Source organism: Priapulus caudatus, unplaced genomic scaffold, assembly GCF_000485595.1.
Source record: "Priapulus caudatus unplaced genomic scaffold, Priapulus_caudatus-5.0.1 Scaffold75, whole genome shotgun sequence".
Lineage (NCBI taxonomy): Eukaryota > Metazoa > Priapulida > Priapulimorpha > Priapulimorphida > Priapulidae > Priapulus > Priapulus caudatus.
In genome coordinates this window covers 765,632-784,798 of record NW_014577136.1, presented here as the reverse complement: position 1 = coordinate 784,798, position 19,167 = coordinate 765,632, and the positions used below count along the sequence as shown (strand labels likewise).

The window sequence follows — 19,167 nt, the reverse complement described above, 5'->3', positions numbered from 1 at the left end:
ATGACCCCGAAAACGACTGGTATATCCTATTGTATATCCTAAATAAAAATATTGCAACAAAATATTATTGCTTTCGGGGCGATTGTACGTGGTCGCAGAAACGCTTGCAGTAATGAAAAGTACACAACACGCTAGACAATAATTGTTCGCTCTTGTCTTTCTGGTGAGAAGTAATAATATTCCACGTTAATGCATTTTTTAATCAATTTTTTACTTGTAATGTCAGCTTCTGCCACGAGGTGGCAGCGTCATCCAGTCATATAATCGATTGTAATGCCGGCTTCTGCCACGAGGTGGCAGCATCGTCCAGTCATTTAATTGATTGTAATGCCGGCTTCTGCCACGAGGTAGCAGCATCGTCCAGTCAAGTAATTGATCGTAAATATATTCGTTATTATGGTAACGGCGCGTTTTTATTATATTTATTCATTTATTTATTTTATTATTTATTTATCAACACGCATACATACATATTTCAGTAAGCTTTTGCGAGAGGTGTGTAACTCAGTGACACAAAGAATAGTATTACACTGTCTCATAAGTGCGTTCACTCGGCCAGAGCCTTTACTCTTCGCGCACACCGTAGATTACCAAACTATCCCAGAATACACCGCTTTATTGTTTGAGCGGCATGGCGGACGTAAGTCAAGCTTTGAACGTGAAGCAACGTGATATAACGATTGCTGGGCTGTTATTATCAATGAGCAACGCTAGAGCTATGCGACAGTTTAGTAGTAAATGAAAGGAAATTTTACTTAGTATCACGGGCTGAGACTCGACGTTCTTTTATCGTGGTTATACATGTTCTTTGACTAGTCGGCACCGATTCTCCGCTCTAGTACTAGTAGTAGTACTAGTAGTACTAGTAGTAGTAGTAGTACCAGGAGTGTATCAATGTCGCTCATTTATTTATTTTGTTGACTGCATGGTTATTAATTGTGTTGTTTTTGCAACCGTTGAGGAAGTCAGTAGTCAGCAGTCCTGAATTTACATGACAAAACAATTAATTAAAATAAGTAAATAACCACAGATTCACTTTCAAGGTCCAGACTTTGCCCGAAACATTTGCTAAATAAATGATGCACTTTTCGAGCAAGTACTGAAGTAGTTGGATCCTGCGGCGTGTTCAACAGAGCGAATGCTCGCGAACGCTCTCCTTCTGAATGACACTGCGCGGACGAGCGCGCGCGATCCTGCTCCCGAGACTGTTCGCGCAGCGCGCGAGTTGTTTTCAAGATGGAGACGGGCAATCTTGCGAATGCGAATCTAACAATCGTAACATTTCTGACTTCAATTTCAATCTATTTCAACTTCATTTCATTTTTCATTCATTCATTCACTTCTAAATTCAATTCGTATCAATTTCGTCTGCTAATTCGTTTAACAGTACTTGTTCGAAGACATTAAAATCTCGCGATTAAAATCTGCTGAGTCAGCCGCCATGGTGGCCGCCATCTTGGATAAAGCGAGCGCTCGTGTATCGTTCAAGAGGCGCTGCGTTCGTGCTGCGAGCGTTCTCTCTGTTGAACACGCCTCAGTTTCACACACAAAAATGATGGGCCGGTCACCATGACTACGTCACTTGACGAAATGCCACAATTACACGACAAGACTAATATCTTGCATGCTTTCTAGATAGCCATTGGACATCTACCTTGCAAGTATAATGCAAATTAGTGTGCTCTAGTGCCAAATAAGACTATGAAAAACCGAGAAAAAATGCTTTTTCCAGAAACAGTAATGCGACGGTGAACAATTGAACTGTCAATTGCACTAAAGCTACTGTTGCATACCTCCTCATGTGCCTATCTGATACCAATTAAATATTAGTAATGTGTAAACCAATATCAGTACTAGCTACACATAGATACTTAGATCATGAAAAGTAGCTTAAATAGAATTGACGATATAACTATTTTTTAGTGTTCAGTATTATTTCCAGATAACATTCTGTTCTAGAACATTTCCATGAATTCTGTTTGTATGCTATATTAACAGACTACTAAAGTACCGGAAGTCCGAGAGATAACGCGCATAGAGCGTATCGGTGCGCATTCGCACATTCGAGGATTAGGACTAGACGATGCGTTAGAAGCAAGGCAGGTTTCGCAGGGAATGGTCGGCCAGTGCAAGGCTAGGCGAGCGGTCGGACTCATCCTAGAAATGATAAAGGTAATTAATATTAAGTTCCCTTCATTAATATATCTGAAAACTTTTTTGTTGAACGTAATTAGAATATGATGTTATTGGTTTACTGATTGTTGTACCTGTTCTGTGGCACGTTTAAAGGATGGAAAGATAGCTGGGAGAGCACTTCTACTGGCTGGTAGACCAGGAACTGGGAAAACTGCGATAGCTATGGGTAAGTATCACTTCTCCAGTACCTCATTAATTTATTAGGTCCCAGAAGATTGGCAACTGGCTTAATTTTACCAATAAATGTTCTCTCTCGTGATCAAAGATCAGATTAGTCGTAACAAAAATATTTGTATGAATATATGTATTTGTAGGAATGAATGTATGAAATAATGATATGGGCTTACATTGGGAATCGTGGTTTTTGTGTGCTTGCAATAGGACTTGCGCAAGCACTTGGACAAGACACTCCATTTACCGCCATGACCGGGAGTGAGATATTCTCGCTCGACATGTGCAAAACGGAAGCACTGTGTCAAGCCTTCCGCAAGTCCATCGGAGTGCGCATCAAGTAAGTTCATTACCTAGGTAGTAGCAGAGATGCCAACCACTACGATTTATCCGTATTTTATACGAATTTCTATTCCTTTTGCACCACTACGACCAGTTTGTATCAAACTACGAATTTCACTGTAATCGGGAAAACAAATAAATTTTGTCATTTTTTTTTTATTTATTGTAATTTTTGACCCTCAGAATGCAGGAAATTGCATCTCAGAATCAAACAATTTTCCGGGGGGCATACCGGACCTCCCTAGCAAACTCGGGTCACTACGAGACCTTCGAACTATTAATTTGATGGCCAGGAACTACAGATTGCTTTAAATATGTGTTGGCATCTCTGTAGTAGCTAACGTGCGTCGGCATTTGAGACGGGGAGCTCACAACAATTTTTACAAATTCCCCTATCGTTGTGCGGATTGTTTGGTTCGTGTCAGCGTTTATACAATGTTGCGTGTAGTCTCAGAAATGTGTCTTGTTGTGATTTGCGTAATATGTGTTATCATTATGTTATATATTAGTATATTGCACGGTTTTTAGGGAGGAGACTGAAATTATAGAAGGCGAAGTGGTAGAGATACAGATCGACAGACCTGCAACTGGAACAGTAAGTAATCGACCATCTTTATTCCCCAGCTCTTAACCACAAAAGCTTCAATCAGATAAATAACCTTATGGTAGAAATAATTAAAATGTTCAGCTGCAGCGGTGTCTAGTTTATAGGCATAAATAATTGACATGGTGTTTTTAACCTGCACATTTGTTGTATTCTTGCTTGTGATTGCACGTCCATTTGTTAATTCTTCCAGGGGCAGAAAGTGGGCAAGCTCACACTGAAGACGACAGAGATGGAGACCATCTATGATCTCGGAACAAAGATGATCGAGTCACTGACTAAGGAGAAAGTTCAGGCTGGGTGCGTAACGGCAAGATGACAAAAGTTCCCACTTATAACACTAGTAAAAGCTATTATGTTCCAGCGGCCGTTTCTCAGAAGCAGAATTAGTCTTAACGTTAGTCTTAACGTGCAGTTTTTCTCGAAGACCGGACTTCTATACATTGCGTATGAGAAACTCGTAACTCTACCATGTTTCTGTCGACCATTTATGAGAATAAGTTAATGTTAAGACGGATGTTAAAACTAATTGTGTTTCTAAAAACCGGTCCAGTTTTCAATATAGCGGATGGTCATTATTCCAATAACATGTCAATTCGACATGGGTAACTAGGGGCTATTTAAAAGGTTATAATACAATAAAACATGTAATATGTTATTTTAATACAGTGAAATCTATAGGTTGTAGGTCAGTATGGTATATTGTTCATGTTTACCTGTGTCACTTCTATATAGAGACATCATTACTATTGACAAGGCTACTGGCAAAATCTCCAAACTGGGACGTTCATTTACGAGAGCAAGAGACTACGATGCTATGGGAGCTCAGGTAACAGAAACTCAAAACTTACACTTACGCTAACTTAAACTAAACTCGTACTCTAGCTTTACTTTCTAGGGAATCAGCTCATTTTATTTTAATGTTATTAATTTTATATTATGTATATTATAATTATGTAATTTTAACTTTACGTACACGGCAGCTGCATTCAAGAAGAATGCAGAATGAAAAAAAGAGTGTGCAAGGAAAAAAACTGCAAATTTCCTTGTGATTTCTGCTACGCCTGAGGTGACGTCGCGTCACACGTCACCAGCTCGCGTGTTTGTTTGCAGACGAAGTTTGTCCAGTGTCCCGAGGGAGAGCTGCAGAAGCGGAAGGAGGTGGTACACACCGTCACTCTTCACGAGATCGACGTCATCAACAGTCGAACCCAAGGCTTCCTCGCTTTGTTCTCGGGTAAATCGCTTGTAGTAATTGCTCCATGCGTGATAATCTGTGTGATCCTACCCGTGTAATAGTCTGTGACAAACTTATTCTCGGGTAAAGCTCCCTCAGATTAAGTAGCAGCAGTAGTAATCGCTCCATCCCTGATAATCTGTATGATCAGTAGTAAATCAGTAGTGATAAAAAACAGTAGTGATCACTAGTAAATGTGGTGATCAGTAGTACGCTGAAATAGTCTGTGACAAAACAGTCTGCAATTGTCGTCGTATTATTTTGTGGTGACTGTAAGGTAATGGGTTCAAGTCTCATTCTGTATCTTGGTTGAACTTGTCTCGTATTGTTTCTGCAGCCTGCAATTTAGAGTGTTCGAAACTCGTTCCGTAGCAGCGTTGGTATTAAATAACCCTTTCGTCTCAAACGCGTAACCTCACGATTCACTTGCAGGAGACACGGGGGAGATCAAGTCTGAGGTTAGAGAACAGATCAACGCTAAGGTCGCTGAGTGGAGAGAAGAGGGCAAGGCAGAAATCGTGCCAGGGGTGAGTACCAACAATGGCTTCAATTAATCATCAAGCCTAATAATTACCAGTGGTCACATATTCCGATCGTTTTCGCATATTTCCAAGTTTAGAGAAGATTCTGTCGGTACTCGCCGGTAACAGCAATCCTTAACTTATGAGGCCTTAGCAAAATTACTAGTTATTCTACTTCTTACTAGTACTAATTACTAGTCGCATCGGTTTCGCATATTTCCAGGTTTAGAGAAGATTCTATCGGTACTAGCAGGAGAGTCTGTAATCTTGAACTTTGATGGGAAATCTTCCGTAGGTTCTGTTTGTGGACGAGGTACACATGCTGGACATCGAGTGCTTCTCCTACCTCAACCGAGCGCTGGAGAGCGACATGGCACCCGTTCTCATCATGGCGACGAACCGAGGAATCACGAGGTACGCCCGACGCTGTCCCCGTCTGCGTTCACGGGCGCTGCCTCCACGTAATCACCGTGCGGTGCTGCGTAGTCTGTGAACGGACGTGGTTAACGCGCGCGACTCGACTAGGCATCGAGAGCCGGAAATTATACACGTACAGGGTTCGTAGCGGGTCTTCCAAAGTCTTATAAGTACTTATTTTGCCAAAAATAAAATAAGGGCCCTTATTAGTACTTATTTTTGGTGAAATCTTAGAAAAGTACTTAATAGACCTTATTTTTTGCCAAAGATCTCGACTTAGAGTAAGAATTGTTGTATATATAATACGGAATAATTAAATCTGCTGTGCAATTGTGTTTATAAATTTTATTAGTGTACTTTAATAGTCGGTGATCTATCAGAAATCGTGTAAAAAAGTCTTATTTTGGCCTCCAGAAAGGGTCTTATAAGTCCTTATGTCAACATGTGTCTTACTACTATGAACCCTGACGTAGAAGCATCTAGCTGCGGAGTTCGTTCGTTAGGTCCCGTAGAGCCAGTCTGTGCCTCGTTTTCTCCACCTGTTGTTTTGTTATTAATTATGTTATTATGATTATCATCATAGTTATTGATTGATCATCATCATAGTTATTGATTGATTATCATCATAGTTATTGATTGTTTATCATCATAGGGTCGTCGTTGTCATTCGTGTTGTGAGAGTGTGGCATCGACAGGTTGTGACATGTACTATCGCACTGAGAGTGAGAGCGTTTCTTGTGTGTTCACAGGATTCGAGGTACGAACTACCAGAGCCCACACGGCATGCCGATAGACCTACTAGATAGACTCATCATCGTTCACACACAACCATATGACGAGAAGGAGACCAAACAGATCTTGAGGATCAGGTGAGCGTAGAATTTGTGTGTTTAGAGAGTTATCCATAGCCGTGTGGCTATCTCACACGCAACTACTGCCGTTCTGCCACACGTGCTGCGCTGTGGGAAATCGGGCGTCCTCTAGTGGTAGCGCCACCGACATTTCTCGCACTGAAAGTGGCTTATACGAGCTGCACTACCTTTGTGAAGGGCTATCGCGTCGTATTGCAGGACAATAGAGAGTCCGTGGATTGTATCTATTTCAACAGACCACGCCCGTGCACCTTTAATTGTGTGTACTGTCCTGTTCCGGGAAAAATGGAGAGTTGATAGATTATTTCTATCTCAACATCTGTTTAATCGTTTCTGGTTCATCATCGCGTGTCTCCGTGCTTGTTAACCATGATCTCCACTCCGGTCAAACCCGCGCATAACCGCCACTCGCGGGAAAACGGCAGTCGCAACCGCTGCAGACGGGCGACCGGCCCGACCTACTCATACAGAGCTGTACTCTTGTTTATTGCCCGCGCGCGCGCAGATGCGAGGAGGAGGACGTTGAGATCTGTGACGACGCGCTGACGGTGCTAACGCGCATCGGCATGGAGACGTCGCTGCGCTACGCGATACAGCTCATCACGACAGCCAACCTCGTCAGCCGCAAGCGCAAGGCCACCGAGGTCAACATGGACGACATCAAGCGTGTACGTAATTGTGTACTGATGTCACGATCATCGATTATACTCGATCATCGGTTGAACAGTGGCTCGAACCAAGCGCTTAGTGATGTCACGATCATCGATTATACTCGATCATCGGTTGAACAGTGGCTCGAACCAAGCGCTTGGTTATCAAAATCCATAATCGATTTCATCGGGAAAAAAAAAAATTGAAATAAATGTAAAACTTGAACAAGCAAACTTGGAAAAGTGATGAGAATCAGAGATATCATCGCTACTATACAAGTTATCCTTTATTAACATACATGTATTATACACACAGTAGTAAACAGTGCAAAACAAACAGTAAACAGGGCTAAACAAGCACATACATGCACACACGTACATGCATACGACGTTACGCACACGCATGCATTCAACACCCCGAGTAACTGATTGTAACCGATCATCGGTTACTTGGGTCCAACCAATGTTCGATTACGAAATTACAACCGATTGACAACACTATAATTGTGGCAACGGGTGGGCAGGGCGCGACAAACGGCGATCGACGGATCTGTTTGTGGAAGACAACCGCGGCTTTTCTCGGACGCTGTGGCTGCGTCTCGGTCCAGCTAGAGTCGTTTACGAGGAGTTTTTTCCACGCGTGCGCGTGTTAGGTCGTCGACCTTGTTGCACTTTGTCACTAAGCAGTATTTTTAGAGTGTTCCGTTGCAAATATGGTTGGCTGGAGCTACTTGTCGATCACTCTAGACGGATAGGTTGAGACTGAGGTAGAAGAACGAATACATCACTCCACCACCAAAACTTGAACAAGTGCAGTGTAATCTGACAAAGTATTTTCTGTGGCTGTTGAAATGGCTTGTTGTGAAAAAATGATTATAATTTCTTTCACCGTTAGACCTTTGTTAAACTTTTTAAAATTATTTTTTCAGGTGTACTCGCTTTTCCTCGACGAATCCCGATCGTCGCAGTTTCTCAAGGAGTATCAGGAAGAATTTATGTTCAACGAAATGGGTGCGTTCATTATTATTACAACGTAACGCTTTCGGAAATGGTAGAAACGTGATCGATTCAATTATTTTGCCGCTATGCTAATTTAGATTTTTGTTACTTCAGCGAGCAACGATAACGATTCCGTGGAGCCCGCAAACGAGAACGACAACATGGAGACAGTGTAGACGATGGAAGAGAGAACGGTTTCCTGAGTGCACGTCTGTCTGCCTGGGATTACTATATATTGCATCCTAGTAAATATCAAATGTTTGTATAGTGGATATATCTTAGTGATATTGAAGGCAATTCTGGAACGTCACCTGCCGTCTCCTTATGATGAAACGTTCACCAGCTGAATCGTTAAGTGTTTTTCGTCATGAATTTTTAGCGCCTGTATTATTTCGCGCATTGATTCGGAAAATATTTGCAAATGCATTCGATTGAAAATCTTTCTACACATAGTACATTGCAACATATGAAAGGTGCATGTTCGTATTTCGCAAGCTGTTAAAACTGCTTTTCGTACGTGACTGCATTTTAGTTGTTTGTGTGATAGCATGCAATCTGTGCCATTTCAAATAGAGATTATTTATAATCTATTTGTATTTCACCATATGGCCAGTTCCGTGTATTCTTATGTGAAATAGCAGTTTCTATATTCCACGTATTAACTCTATTAAAATTCACCATTTGCGTTCAAAGTGGTTTGCTAAGACAATTCTATTGTTTACTTTGTACAAAGTATGTAAACAATTTCTACGTGTTGTCATTTGGATTCGCTGTCATCTGGTTTACATTTTTTGTGTAAAATATAATCTTCAGAACTTTTTAATGGGTGGTTTTTATATCTTATTGTATTTTAGTAGTGTTACCATAAATTCATTTATAATGACTGCACCACTTGTTCACACTATGTTGCCCTAGGCAGAATACATTATAATAAACATATAATTCATTCGTTTAAGTGAGTTTCTTAAATAAATGATAAAACTTATTAAGAACATACAAGAAATAATCGTAGTGTTATAAGTAAAAATTGCTCAACGTAGAAGGAATAAAAGCGAAGAGTAAAACTATATACTCATACTATACATTCTAAATAATACCGATAGAGGGCGGCAAGCATTGCCATGTGATCTTTTTGAGGTCACCGTGTAGAAAAGAAAGCAAGGCAGTTTTCTGTTATTGCGAGAATGGCTAATCCAACGAAAAGTTTTCGGGACAATGCTCCAATGGACAGGGGATTGACTGCTGAGTCAGAGAACAGATTTGCGTTCGAAGTAGCATGGGAAGTAGCTAATAAAGGTACGTACAAAAGTTTCCCATTTACGATTTCCCATCGATTTCATGTGATGTGTCGGCAGCTTCAACTTGTTGTGCACTGAAGCCTGCAGTCATCAATGATATTGACGACACTTTGAAGTGCAAATGAAAAAATGAGCATGTATGATACACAGTCACAGGGCTATGTTACGTATGGTCTTTTCGTTTTCAGAATTGTATATTGTGGTGTTGTATTCGTGCGATTTGGTGGTGGTGACACGCAGTGCGGTTGGCGGGTTGGCATTTAATGAAATTTAATTTATTATTTAATTATGTTGATAAATCAATGTAGTGACCTGTTTGTGTAGGTTACACTTACAGTTTAGGCCCACGCATTTGATTAAAGATTAAAGTTGGCTCGTAATGACACCGAACGGGTTTAATAGTTTATTAGAATTTCATGGTCATATCAATATCATCAGTAGCTCCAGGAAACGGTATTGCTAGGGTTAGAATACCGGTGTATTGACGTTAGTCACACAGCCTGGTCGGGTTATATCATCAGTAGTAGTAGTACATCAGTTCATGCCCCATGGATTGTTTTATCAGATATAACAAGTCAATTATCGCGTGAAATTAGATTAAAAGTAATTCACTGTTTATGTCTGGTGAAATCAGTTCCTTGTATAATCTGGCAGTGCACGTAAAAGCAATAAAAATTTGCACCCATCAAAGATTAGATATCAAACTGTACATTAGGGTACCCACTAGCACTTCACATTGACATGCAATTCTAAAAATGGAATTCTACCATTGAACTTGAAGCTGCATATGGCACATTGACATTTATACTGCCCTAGAATCAGCATGCTTACAGGCACAGTGCGCCCATCAGTGCGTATAATAAGCCATATTTATATTCCCCGTGGAGCAATTTCGGAGATTGATCCCATTTGAATTATATAGCGCTCGGTACTTTGTGCCCAAGCCTAGTTTATCACCCCGGAATAGTTTAGCACATACGCGAAAACACATTTGTGGGGCCCAAACTATCCTTGATCCTTAACCTTGTAAGCTTTATCATGTTCTATTTTCTATTTTATTTCTTTTTTATACATTTTACACCTTATCCTAAATATTCCATTTCGCCATTTCCTCGGTCTGCTGCAGCCTATTCTATCTACATCTTATCCTATTCTATTTTGCCATCTGCTGCAGTTGGCGGTATCTACACGGTTATCCGTACGAAGGCTGCCATCTCTGTAGAGGAGCTGGGCGACCAGTACTGCCTGTTCGGGCCGTACAACGAGTCGTGCGTGCGCACGGAGGTCGAGATTGTTGAGCCGGACGATGTGCTCATGCAGAAGACAGTGAAGAAGCTGAGAGACTGCGGCTTCAAGGTAACGATGAGTTGCATGGGGGGGGGGCATTGTCATCATCAACATCATCGTCATCATCATCATCGGCACTATCATCATTGTCATCATCAACATCAACATCGTCATCATCATCGTCATCACAATCATCATCATCATCACATTCCTTATTATCATCATCATCATCAGGCCTAAAAAAATAAATGATGTGTTTCCGAGAACGGTCTTGGGAAAATTAGGTAGGGTAGGTAGGGATTTTTTTTTTTAAATAAAAAAATCTGAAAATGTCAAGTGTTCAGAGGTGAGGTGAGGTGAGTACTAGGGGTTTATGATTTATTTTTTGACTGATAATTGATTTTTGTGAATTGATGATTGATTTGAAAATGGAAAAAAAAGGGTCGGCCCCTATTTGCTAGGTAGGGTCGGGTTCTCGGAAACACATCTTTTTTTTTTTAGGCCTCATCATCGTTCTCTGTCTGTGGCGTCGATGGCGTGGAAAGTGGGAAATTGGGAATACTCATCCCAGTCCTCCCGTACGAACCATGGAATACTCATCCCAGTTCCCTCCTGTCCTTTGCCGACCTTTAACGATATTTCACGATTGATTTTTTGGTTTAATTTTGCGTTGCCTCGAATGTTCTCTGTCTCGATTAAAAGGATTTTATTGATGCTCATGTAGATCGATTACGTCTGTCATGGCGGTTATGGGATTAAGTCGATATTGGCCTGCAGGGGCGGATCTAGCTTTCAGGAGACGGGGGGGTTGATAGTTGAGTGAAGGCGTGTCGAAGACAAGCGGTGCTAGGGTGGCACCATTTTACTAGTTAATTGATTGATTGATTGATTGATTGATTGATTGCAGGTGTACTACGGACGATGGCTGATCGACGGCTACCCGCAAGTGGTGTTGTTCGACATCGGTTCTGCAGCGTGGAAGCTGGATGAGTGGAAGCGAGAGTTCTGGGATTTGACGCGCATCGGCATCCCCTGGCAGGACATCGAGTGCAACGACGCCGTCGTATTCGGGTTCCTAGTCGAGATGTTCATTGGCGAGGTACGCGCACGCTCTCTTGTTGCTGTCCTGTCGCTCTCCCGTCGCTCTCCAACTCTGACAGATCTATCTTGCTCTCTTGTTCTGTTTCTGTCTCCCGCTATCTCTCTTTTGATCTCTCTCTCTCGTTCTTTCTCTCTCTTTTTTTTTTTCTTTGCTGATCTTACCCCATTTTCTCTTCTCATCCAGTTCATCTGGCATCAACCGAGCGCACGCAGGTTTCTCTCATATCTGCGCGAGTCTCGTTCTCTCGACTCTCACGCCAGCTGCCACCGTGTCGTCATCTATCCCGATGATGGTGACCCACCGCTCGACTTTCCTCGCTTGCAGTTCTCCTTGCATTCATTTCGAATTTCATCGGTTTTCAGTTTCTCGCGCGTTTGTTCTCGTTCGTTTCCACACGCGTCCCTTTCTCTCGACTCTCGCTCCAGCCACCCCCTCGTCTCTCACCGCGCGACCTCCCAACGGCGGTGACTCCCCGCTCTCGGCCATCCTCACTCATTGCGACTTTCCTCGTCGTTTTCCAGTTTCTCGCGCGCTGCACGGACGAGCTGGATTCTACGCCAATCATATCGGTGCACTTCCACGAGTGGATGGCGGGCGTCGGGCTGCTGATGGCGCGCGCGCACCGCCTCAAGGTGGCCACCGTCTTCACGACGCACGCGACGCTGCTCGGACGATACCTGTGCGCAGGATCCACCGACTTCTACAACAACATCACGACGGTACGTAGCGGGGACGCCGCCGTAACGGCGTGCGGAGCCTGGGTGGGGGGGCGTCCTTCGTAGTGCGAGGGAGGGTGAGGAAGAAGGAGAGGAGAGGGCGTTCCGTTGGGGAGGCGGGGGTGGGGGGGGGGTGTCGGGAGACCGCAGTGTGAGTTGAAATTATTTTCGACTGGTCGACTGGATAAGCAGTGAGTCATGCCACGGGATTGATTCACTATGTTAAGGTTAGGGTTAGGGTAAGGGATATAGTTAGGATTAGGGTTATGGTTAGAATTAGGTTTAGGATTAGGGTTAGGGGTAGAGTTATGGTTACGGTTAGGGTCATTATCATAGATAGGGTTAGGATTACGATTAGGGTTAGAGTTAGGCTTAGACTTAGAGTTGGGTCTTGGGCTCATATAAACCGCACCGCGCCGGCGAACCGAACTCCGAAACCAACACAAGCCGTCGTTACGGTCGCGAGTCGGTCACTGATATTCCTCACAAGCGCATTTCACGAACTCGCGGATGTCGCTTAACCGTGTTTACAGTTTGACCTGGACAAGGAGGCGGGTAACCGTGGCATCTACCACCGATACTGCATGGAGCGCGCCGCGTGCCACGTCGCGCACACCTTCACCACCGTGTCCGACATCACAGGCTTCGAGGCAGAACACCTGCTCAAGCGAAAACCAGGTGCGTACTCCCCCGACCGAGCATGATGCATGAAGGATGGGATAGGGGTGGGGTTGTAGCAAGGAGGTTAAAGGGGGAGGAAGGTTAAAGTATCTACCTCGACAGAGTCCTGCCTGTCGGTCTGTGCATGGGCTTGGTACTTGTGTACCGCGAAATATTTCGATAATTGTGCGATTATTGTAGCAAGGTTAGAGGTTTTTCCACCTCTTATAATAGGTGTTGTCATCCTTTTTTCTAGATATCATCACGCCAAATGGCTTGAACGTGATCAAGTTTGCGGCGTTGCACGAGTTCCAAAATCTCCACGCAATTGCGAAGGGGAAAATCAACGAGTTCGTTAGAGGCCATTTTTACGGGTAGGTTGTGTTGAATTCACGCGTACTTATGTGATGTAGTAGGATGTGTTGAAGTACTCGTATTAGACTAATTTAGTCTGCCACACCCTTCTAGATTGCACCAAGAAATGAAGAAATATAAATATTTATTGTTTAATATGTGATGTTATGAATATAATATATTTATAATATTATAATTATTATTATGTGCCACAGTAATAACATTTCTCAACTTAAATTTTAGAGGAAGCTTTATATCAAATCCAGATACCCGTTGCAATTCATATTAAACACTAGAGTATTTACTGATTATTACTCTGCTTCAATTTTGCCAGTAATTATGTAATATGTGATGTGCACGCTCTTTTCTTTGCAGCCATTACGACTTCGACTTGGACAAGACAATATATTTCTTTATTGCTGGACGTTACGAGTTCAGTAACAAAGGAGCGGACATATTCATCGAGTCTCTAGCGAGACTGAACCACTATCTGAAGGTAAGAGCTACAAGAGGGACTTCACAGGACTGAAAGCATGGTAAACGCAGTATTTATCACAAGGATCCAAGAACTTTGGTGTTCATAACGTAACAAGAACATAAGAACTCACATGTAGCCACGGCCATGGTTTTTTTCTGTTTTTTTTTGGCTTAAATATTGTTTGTAAAGATAATGAAGATGATGATGATGATAATTATAATAATAATAATAATAATAATGATAATAATAATAATAATAATAATAATGATAATAATAAAATAACAACAACAACAACAACAGTAATAATACTCTCCCGAATTATTATCGCATGTGCTGCCCCCTGCAGGCAGCAAACAGTCAGACGACGGTGATCGCGTTCCTCATCTTCCCGGCGCGGACGAACAACTTCAACGTGGAGTCGCTGCGTGGGCAGGCTATCGTCAAGCAGCTTCACCAGACCGTCACCAATATCAAAGAGAAGATCGGCGCGCGCATGTTCGAGACCGCCTGCAGGTGAGTGGCGCCACCTGGCATCAGTGTAGTCTCGGGGTGGCGCCACCTATCATCAGTGTAGTCTCGGGGTGGCGCCTGCAGATGAGATGACGCGCGTGGACACACGACGCCACATTTTCCTTCGTCGAGCACTTTTTCACCTTCCTCTCCTTCACTGTCCACGTCGCCGTCGTCGCTCGTGCGCGCGTTCGCTCGGCGGGTGATTGACTGCGACATTGACGGCGATGTTCCACTCACGGATCTCGTCGACAATTGACAGCGCAGCTCGTCTTTTCTTTCTGCGCAGCGGCAAGATCCCTCAGGGCGACGACATCACCCAGTCTGAGGACGTCAATTCCCGGACGCCACCTTTATTCTCGCCGTGCTCTCCCGCCTTCGTCGCTCTCCTCTACCCCCCCCCCCTCCTCCCCGTCGCGTCTGCACGCTTGCGTCTTGAGCGACCGACGGTGAAGTTACGCGTGGCTCTTGTTTGTCTCGTGCGCAGCGGCAAGATCCCTCAGGGCGTCGGAGGACATCGATTCCCGGACGCGACCTTTTCTATCGCCGTGCGCCTTTTTTTGCATTCGTCGCTCTCCTCGACGCATCTGCGCGCTTGCGTCTTCGTCGGTGACCGACGGCGATGTTACACTTCTTGTTTGTCTCGTTACGCAGCGGCAAGATCCCTCAGGGCGAGGACATCCTCAAGTCGGAGGACATCGTGAAGCTGAAGCGATGCATCTACGCGACGCAGCGAAACACGATGCCTCCGATCTGCACGCACAACATGGTGGATGACAACAACGACCCCGTGCTCAACAACCTACGCCGCTGCAACATGTTCAACAACCGCACCGACCGCGTCAAGGTGAGCGCCCTCTGGTGTGCGGTTGTCGTGTATTGGAGGATGTTTAGTGCCCTACAAATTGGGAGTGCGCAGTGGTGCCCTACCTAGTGGCAGTGTCCCCTGGTTAGCAGAGCCCTCTGGTGCCCTACCTAGTGGCAGTGTCCCCTGGTGACCTACCTGTTAGCAGAGCCCTCTGGTGCCCTTCCTGTTGAGAGCACCCTCACCTCTGCTGATCCTGCTACGAGTGCCCTCTATCTACATTCGACTCTGCGAACGTCCCCTCTGCCCGTGCGCGTGTTTGTGCGCGCGTTCACGCCGGTCTTCTTCTTCTCTTGCGCAGGTTCTCTTTCACCCGGAGTTCCTGAGTTCGACGAGTCCGCTGCTCGGCCTCGACTACGAGGAGTTTGTCAGGGGATGCCATCTCGGCGTCTTCCCGTCCTACTACGAGCCGTGGGGCTACACGCCAGGTACGGGCGAGGGGTGGGTGCACGATCTGTCGCGCGTACGCGTGAGGTCGTATGTATGTACGACGGTGTCTGTAATGTGTGTCTACCCGTCCTACTACGAACCGTGGGGCTACACGCCAGGTGAGCGTTCTCGCGCAAGGTAAAAAATACACGGGAGCGATGAGCGATTCGCTCTTCGAACCTCCGAAATCGCTCCCGTGAGGCTCAAAATAGCTCCCGTAAAATTTTTGACGAGCTATTTTTCCCACAGACTTTTGAAAAAGCTCCCATGGAATAAAAGTTATTTTTCCCCTGATTCTCGCGCAGGGAGGGGAGCGCAGTAGCGATTCGTTGCACGAGGCGCTCAGCTCTAATGTTGCGAGTCTCGCCACAGTCCTGATTCGTCGCCTGAGACAATTGACTATAATTTTTCCGTAAATCTCTCCCCTTAGTCGACGCACTCGGCCCTTAATCTCTCACTTCGGCCGAGTCATTTCCTGATTCATTGAGTGAGACGCGCAGCTTTGTTTTATGCGTCAATCTCTTGCCTCAGCCGAGTGGTTTTCTGATTTATTGTTCGATGTGACTCACTGTAATATTTTGCGTCGATCTCTCGCGGCAGCCGAGTCTTTCGTTGCTTGAGACGTCGCTCAGCTCTAATGTTTTGCCTCGCCTTTCTCGCGGCAGCTGAGTGCACGTTGATGGGTGTCCCCAGCATGACTAGCAACCAGAGCGGCTTCTAATATTTACTGTTGATCTATCGCTGCAGCTCTAATATTTACCGTTGATTTTTCGCGGCAGCTTTTAATATTTACCGTTGATTTCTCGCTGCAGCTGAGTGCACGGTGATGGGCATCCCCAGCATGACTAGCAACCTGAGTGGCTTCGGATGCTTCATGTCGGATCACATCGCCGACCCACAGTCGTACGGAATCTACATCGTCGACAGACGCTACAAGAGCCCAGAGGAGACGGTCCGCAACATGGCGCAGGTACGCGTTGCCGTCGGTTACGCGCATATCCATGGTTCGCACAGTCCTTGAAAGGTCCTTGAAATTGAGGGGAGTCCTTGAAAAGTAATTGAATTTAGTAAATGTTTATTTTGTCCTTGAAAAGACCTTGAATTTCATGAAAATGTCCTTGAATTTTTAGAAAGAATCCTTGCCTGTAATAAAACGAAATTTTGTACCATCAATAATGTGCAAACCTCAATAAAATTGCATTAAATGAGCTTAAAAAGCTATAGACACGATGGACAGTTAAATGATTATCACAAATTACAGTAAGTCAGTAAAAAACCAGTCAGGAAATCATGGTATGTTGTAGAAGTGACAGTGTTTAGAAAGGTTTATTAATGTGATTTAGGTAAGTTTTAGAGGTGACTGATTAAGAATGGGGTTATTAAATTATTCCAGGTATGTTTTGTTCTGTGTATAAATTCTGATAAAATGTCCGATAAAATGTCCTTGAAAAGATTTTCAGTCCTGTATGAACCATGATATCCTTCCTACCTGTGTGTTTGTTATATTATTTGTTGTTCCTACCTGTCTGCTATACGTTTTGTTCCTCTCTTTCAGTTATATCCGTTTTGTTCCTATCTTTCAGTTATATACGTTTGCTTTGTACCTGTCTGTTATATAAGATTACCTTCCTACCTATCATTCACCAATACCAATCTTACCAATCTCACTGTACAGTGTGTATCTACCGAATCTTTAGGAGTACGTGTGTATGGCGGAACTGTTTCTCGTCGGTTGTTGCCTAGCAATGCATCGTTAACCGTGTCGTCTGCTCGGCAGATGATGTTCGACTTCACGCAGCTGTCTCGCCGGCAGAGGATCATACAGAGGAACAGGACGGAGCGTCTGTCTGAGCTGCTCGACTGGCAGAACCTGGGAACGGTGAGTGAGCGAAGCCTCGTCGTCATCGTCGTTGTTGTTCACCGACTCCGTCCGCGCCCGTGGTTGCGTCGCTTCGAAGGCATTTTGTTAGAAAAAGTTTCTAAGCAGCATTTTCTCAGCAGCATAGTTGCTCAGAGAGCTGGCACACCTTGCGCCTGTTGATTCGGATGTGAGCGTGCGTATGTTTGTGCGTGCATGACCTTACGATATCTATACATTATCTTATGATATGTATCCACCTTTTTATGATGTCTATATATATAATCTCATGATATCTATACATCTTTCTATAATATGTATATGCCATTGTATGAAATCTATCCACCTTATGATACCTTATATCATCTTATGATATCTATACGTATACGTACTTATGCATCTTTCTATGAGATCTACATATCGTCTTACAATATCTAACCTGTCCCCGCATCCTCTCTCCTGCCTGCAGTACTACAGGAAGGCGCGAAGGTCGGCCATCAAGGCCGTCTATCCGGAGATGTTCCAGGACGACGACCGCATGTCCGTCTCGAGCATGAAGTATCGGTTCCCGCGACCCCCGTCGGCTCTCCCGTCGCCGTCGAGCTCCCGCGCGTCCACCCCGCCCCCGTCGCCGAGCGAGGACGAAGACGAGGAGGACGAGGAGGAGGATGAGGATGAGGCTCCTCTCTCGTTCACGCCGCGCTCGGAGGAGGTCGACGATGAATTCGAGCAGCTGATCATGAAGAGCAAGGACAACGTGAACTGACGGGGGCGAGCGGGAAGCGAGACTCCTCGAGCGGGAGGGAGCGAGGGGAGGGTAGGATTTTAGGCTTAGGCGTAGGACGAAGGTTTAATGGGGCACTGCTGCTGCTGCTGCTGCTCCTGCTGCTGCTGCTGCTGCTGAATGGCTGTTGGTGGTGGTGGTGGTTAACTACTGCTGCTTGCTGCTGCTGCTGCGCGTTGGTGGTGGTGGTGTGGGTGCTGCTGCTGCTGCTGCTGTGCGTGTGGTGCAGGCTGCTGCTGGTGCCCTGCTGCTGCTGGTTGTGGTGTGGTGGTGTGCTGCTGCCTGGCCTGCGGCGCTGATGGGGAGGGGTAGGGGTGATTTCTTGGAGGTGAGGCTAGGCTACGTGCGTTGTCGTTAACAGGAGAGTGTTAGGAGAGGCTCTCCTTCCCTCACGAGATCCTTCGAACAAGTTATATTCTACAAGCCGGCTAGCAATCCGTGTGTATATAGTTAGGTCAGTCGGTCGCAAACACTAGCGGTTTTCGCTGCGTTTTATCATGATGTGTCGCCGCCGTGGCAAAACCCAACTGGTATTTTCGTGCAGCTCAATTCATTAGGAGAAACTCAAGAGAAACTCTCTCTACACTACACAGTCGATAGAAATGCGATCACACGGAGACTACGCGATAAACTGAAGGGAGGGGGGAAGGGAGGGGAGGGGACGGTCAGAGGGAGGGTCGGGGAAAACTGCTTTTTCTCTGACAGTTTCGACGCGAAAGTTGATTCGTGCAGATCGTTACTGCAGGCTGTTTGCGGTGTAACGCCGTAAACGCGGTGGTTTCGTCACTGCACGGCGACAGACGCGGTCGGGTTTACT

The 19,167-nt window shown here is 44.8% G+C and overlaps 2 protein-coding genes across 2 annotated transcripts; both read left to right on the top strand.

The window, feature by feature from the left end:
* Positions 1 to 607: 607 nt before the first annotated feature.
* On the top strand, positions 608 to 8,281 carry LOC106821507 (ruvB-like 2). The gene is made up of 14 exons (XM_014826354.1): positions 608 to 640; positions 1,999 to 2,172; positions 2,290 to 2,362; positions 2,578 to 2,707; positions 3,238 to 3,304; positions 3,507 to 3,613; positions 4,049 to 4,142; positions 4,427 to 4,550; positions 4,983 to 5,077; positions 5,367 to 5,485; positions 6,238 to 6,357; positions 6,866 to 7,028; positions 7,940 to 8,021; positions 8,124 to 8,281. The coding sequence occupies exons 1-14, from the start codon at positions 632 to 634 to the stop codon at positions 8,183 to 8,185; spliced, it is 1,419 nt and encodes a 472-aa protein (XP_014681840.1). The 5' UTR covers positions 608 to 631; the 3' UTR covers positions 8,186 to 8,281.
* Positions 8,282 to 9,145: 864 nt separating this feature from the next.
* On the top strand, positions 9,146 to 18,517 carry LOC106821484 (glycogen [starch] synthase-like). The gene is made up of 13 exons (XM_014826310.1): positions 9,146 to 9,305; positions 10,482 to 10,663; positions 11,502 to 11,693; positions 12,218 to 12,415; positions 12,946 to 13,090; positions 13,329 to 13,446; positions 13,802 to 13,922; positions 14,251 to 14,417; positions 15,069 to 15,261; positions 15,581 to 15,707; positions 16,521 to 16,678; positions 17,486 to 17,587; positions 18,036 to 18,517. The coding sequence occupies exons 1-13, from the start codon at positions 9,194 to 9,196 to the stop codon at positions 18,330 to 18,332; spliced, it is 2,112 nt and encodes a 703-aa protein (XP_014681796.1). The 5' UTR covers positions 9,146 to 9,193; the 3' UTR covers positions 18,333 to 18,517.
* The last annotated feature ends 650 nt before the right edge of the window (positions 18,518 to 19,167 follow it).

What these genes read in the sequence shown, in the direction of transcription:
- LOC106821507 (XM_014826354.1), top strand. An exon ending in GAAAACTGCGATAGCTATGG is followed by an intron (nt 2,363 to 2,577) that starts GTAAGTATCACT and finishes TGCTTGCAATAG; the next exon opens with GACTTGCGCAAGCACTTGGA. An exon ending in ATTTATGTTCAACGAAATGG is followed by an intron (nt 8,022 to 8,123) that starts GTGCGTTCATTA and finishes TTGTTACTTCAG; the next exon opens with CGAGCAACGATAACGATTCC.
- LOC106821484 (XM_014826310.1), top strand. Translation starts at nt 9,194, where the DNA reads ATGGCTAATCCAACGAAAAGTTTTCGGGACAATGCTCCAATGGACAGG. An exon ending in GTTAGAGGCCATTTTTACGG is followed by an intron (nt 13,447 to 13,801) that starts GTAGGTTGTGTT and finishes TTTTCTTTGCAG; the next exon opens with CCATTACGACTTCGACTTGG. An exon ending in ACCGCACCGACCGCGTCAAG is followed by an intron (nt 15,262 to 15,580) that starts GTGAGCGCCCTC and finishes TCTCTTGCGCAG; the next exon opens with GTTCTCTTTCACCCGGAGTT.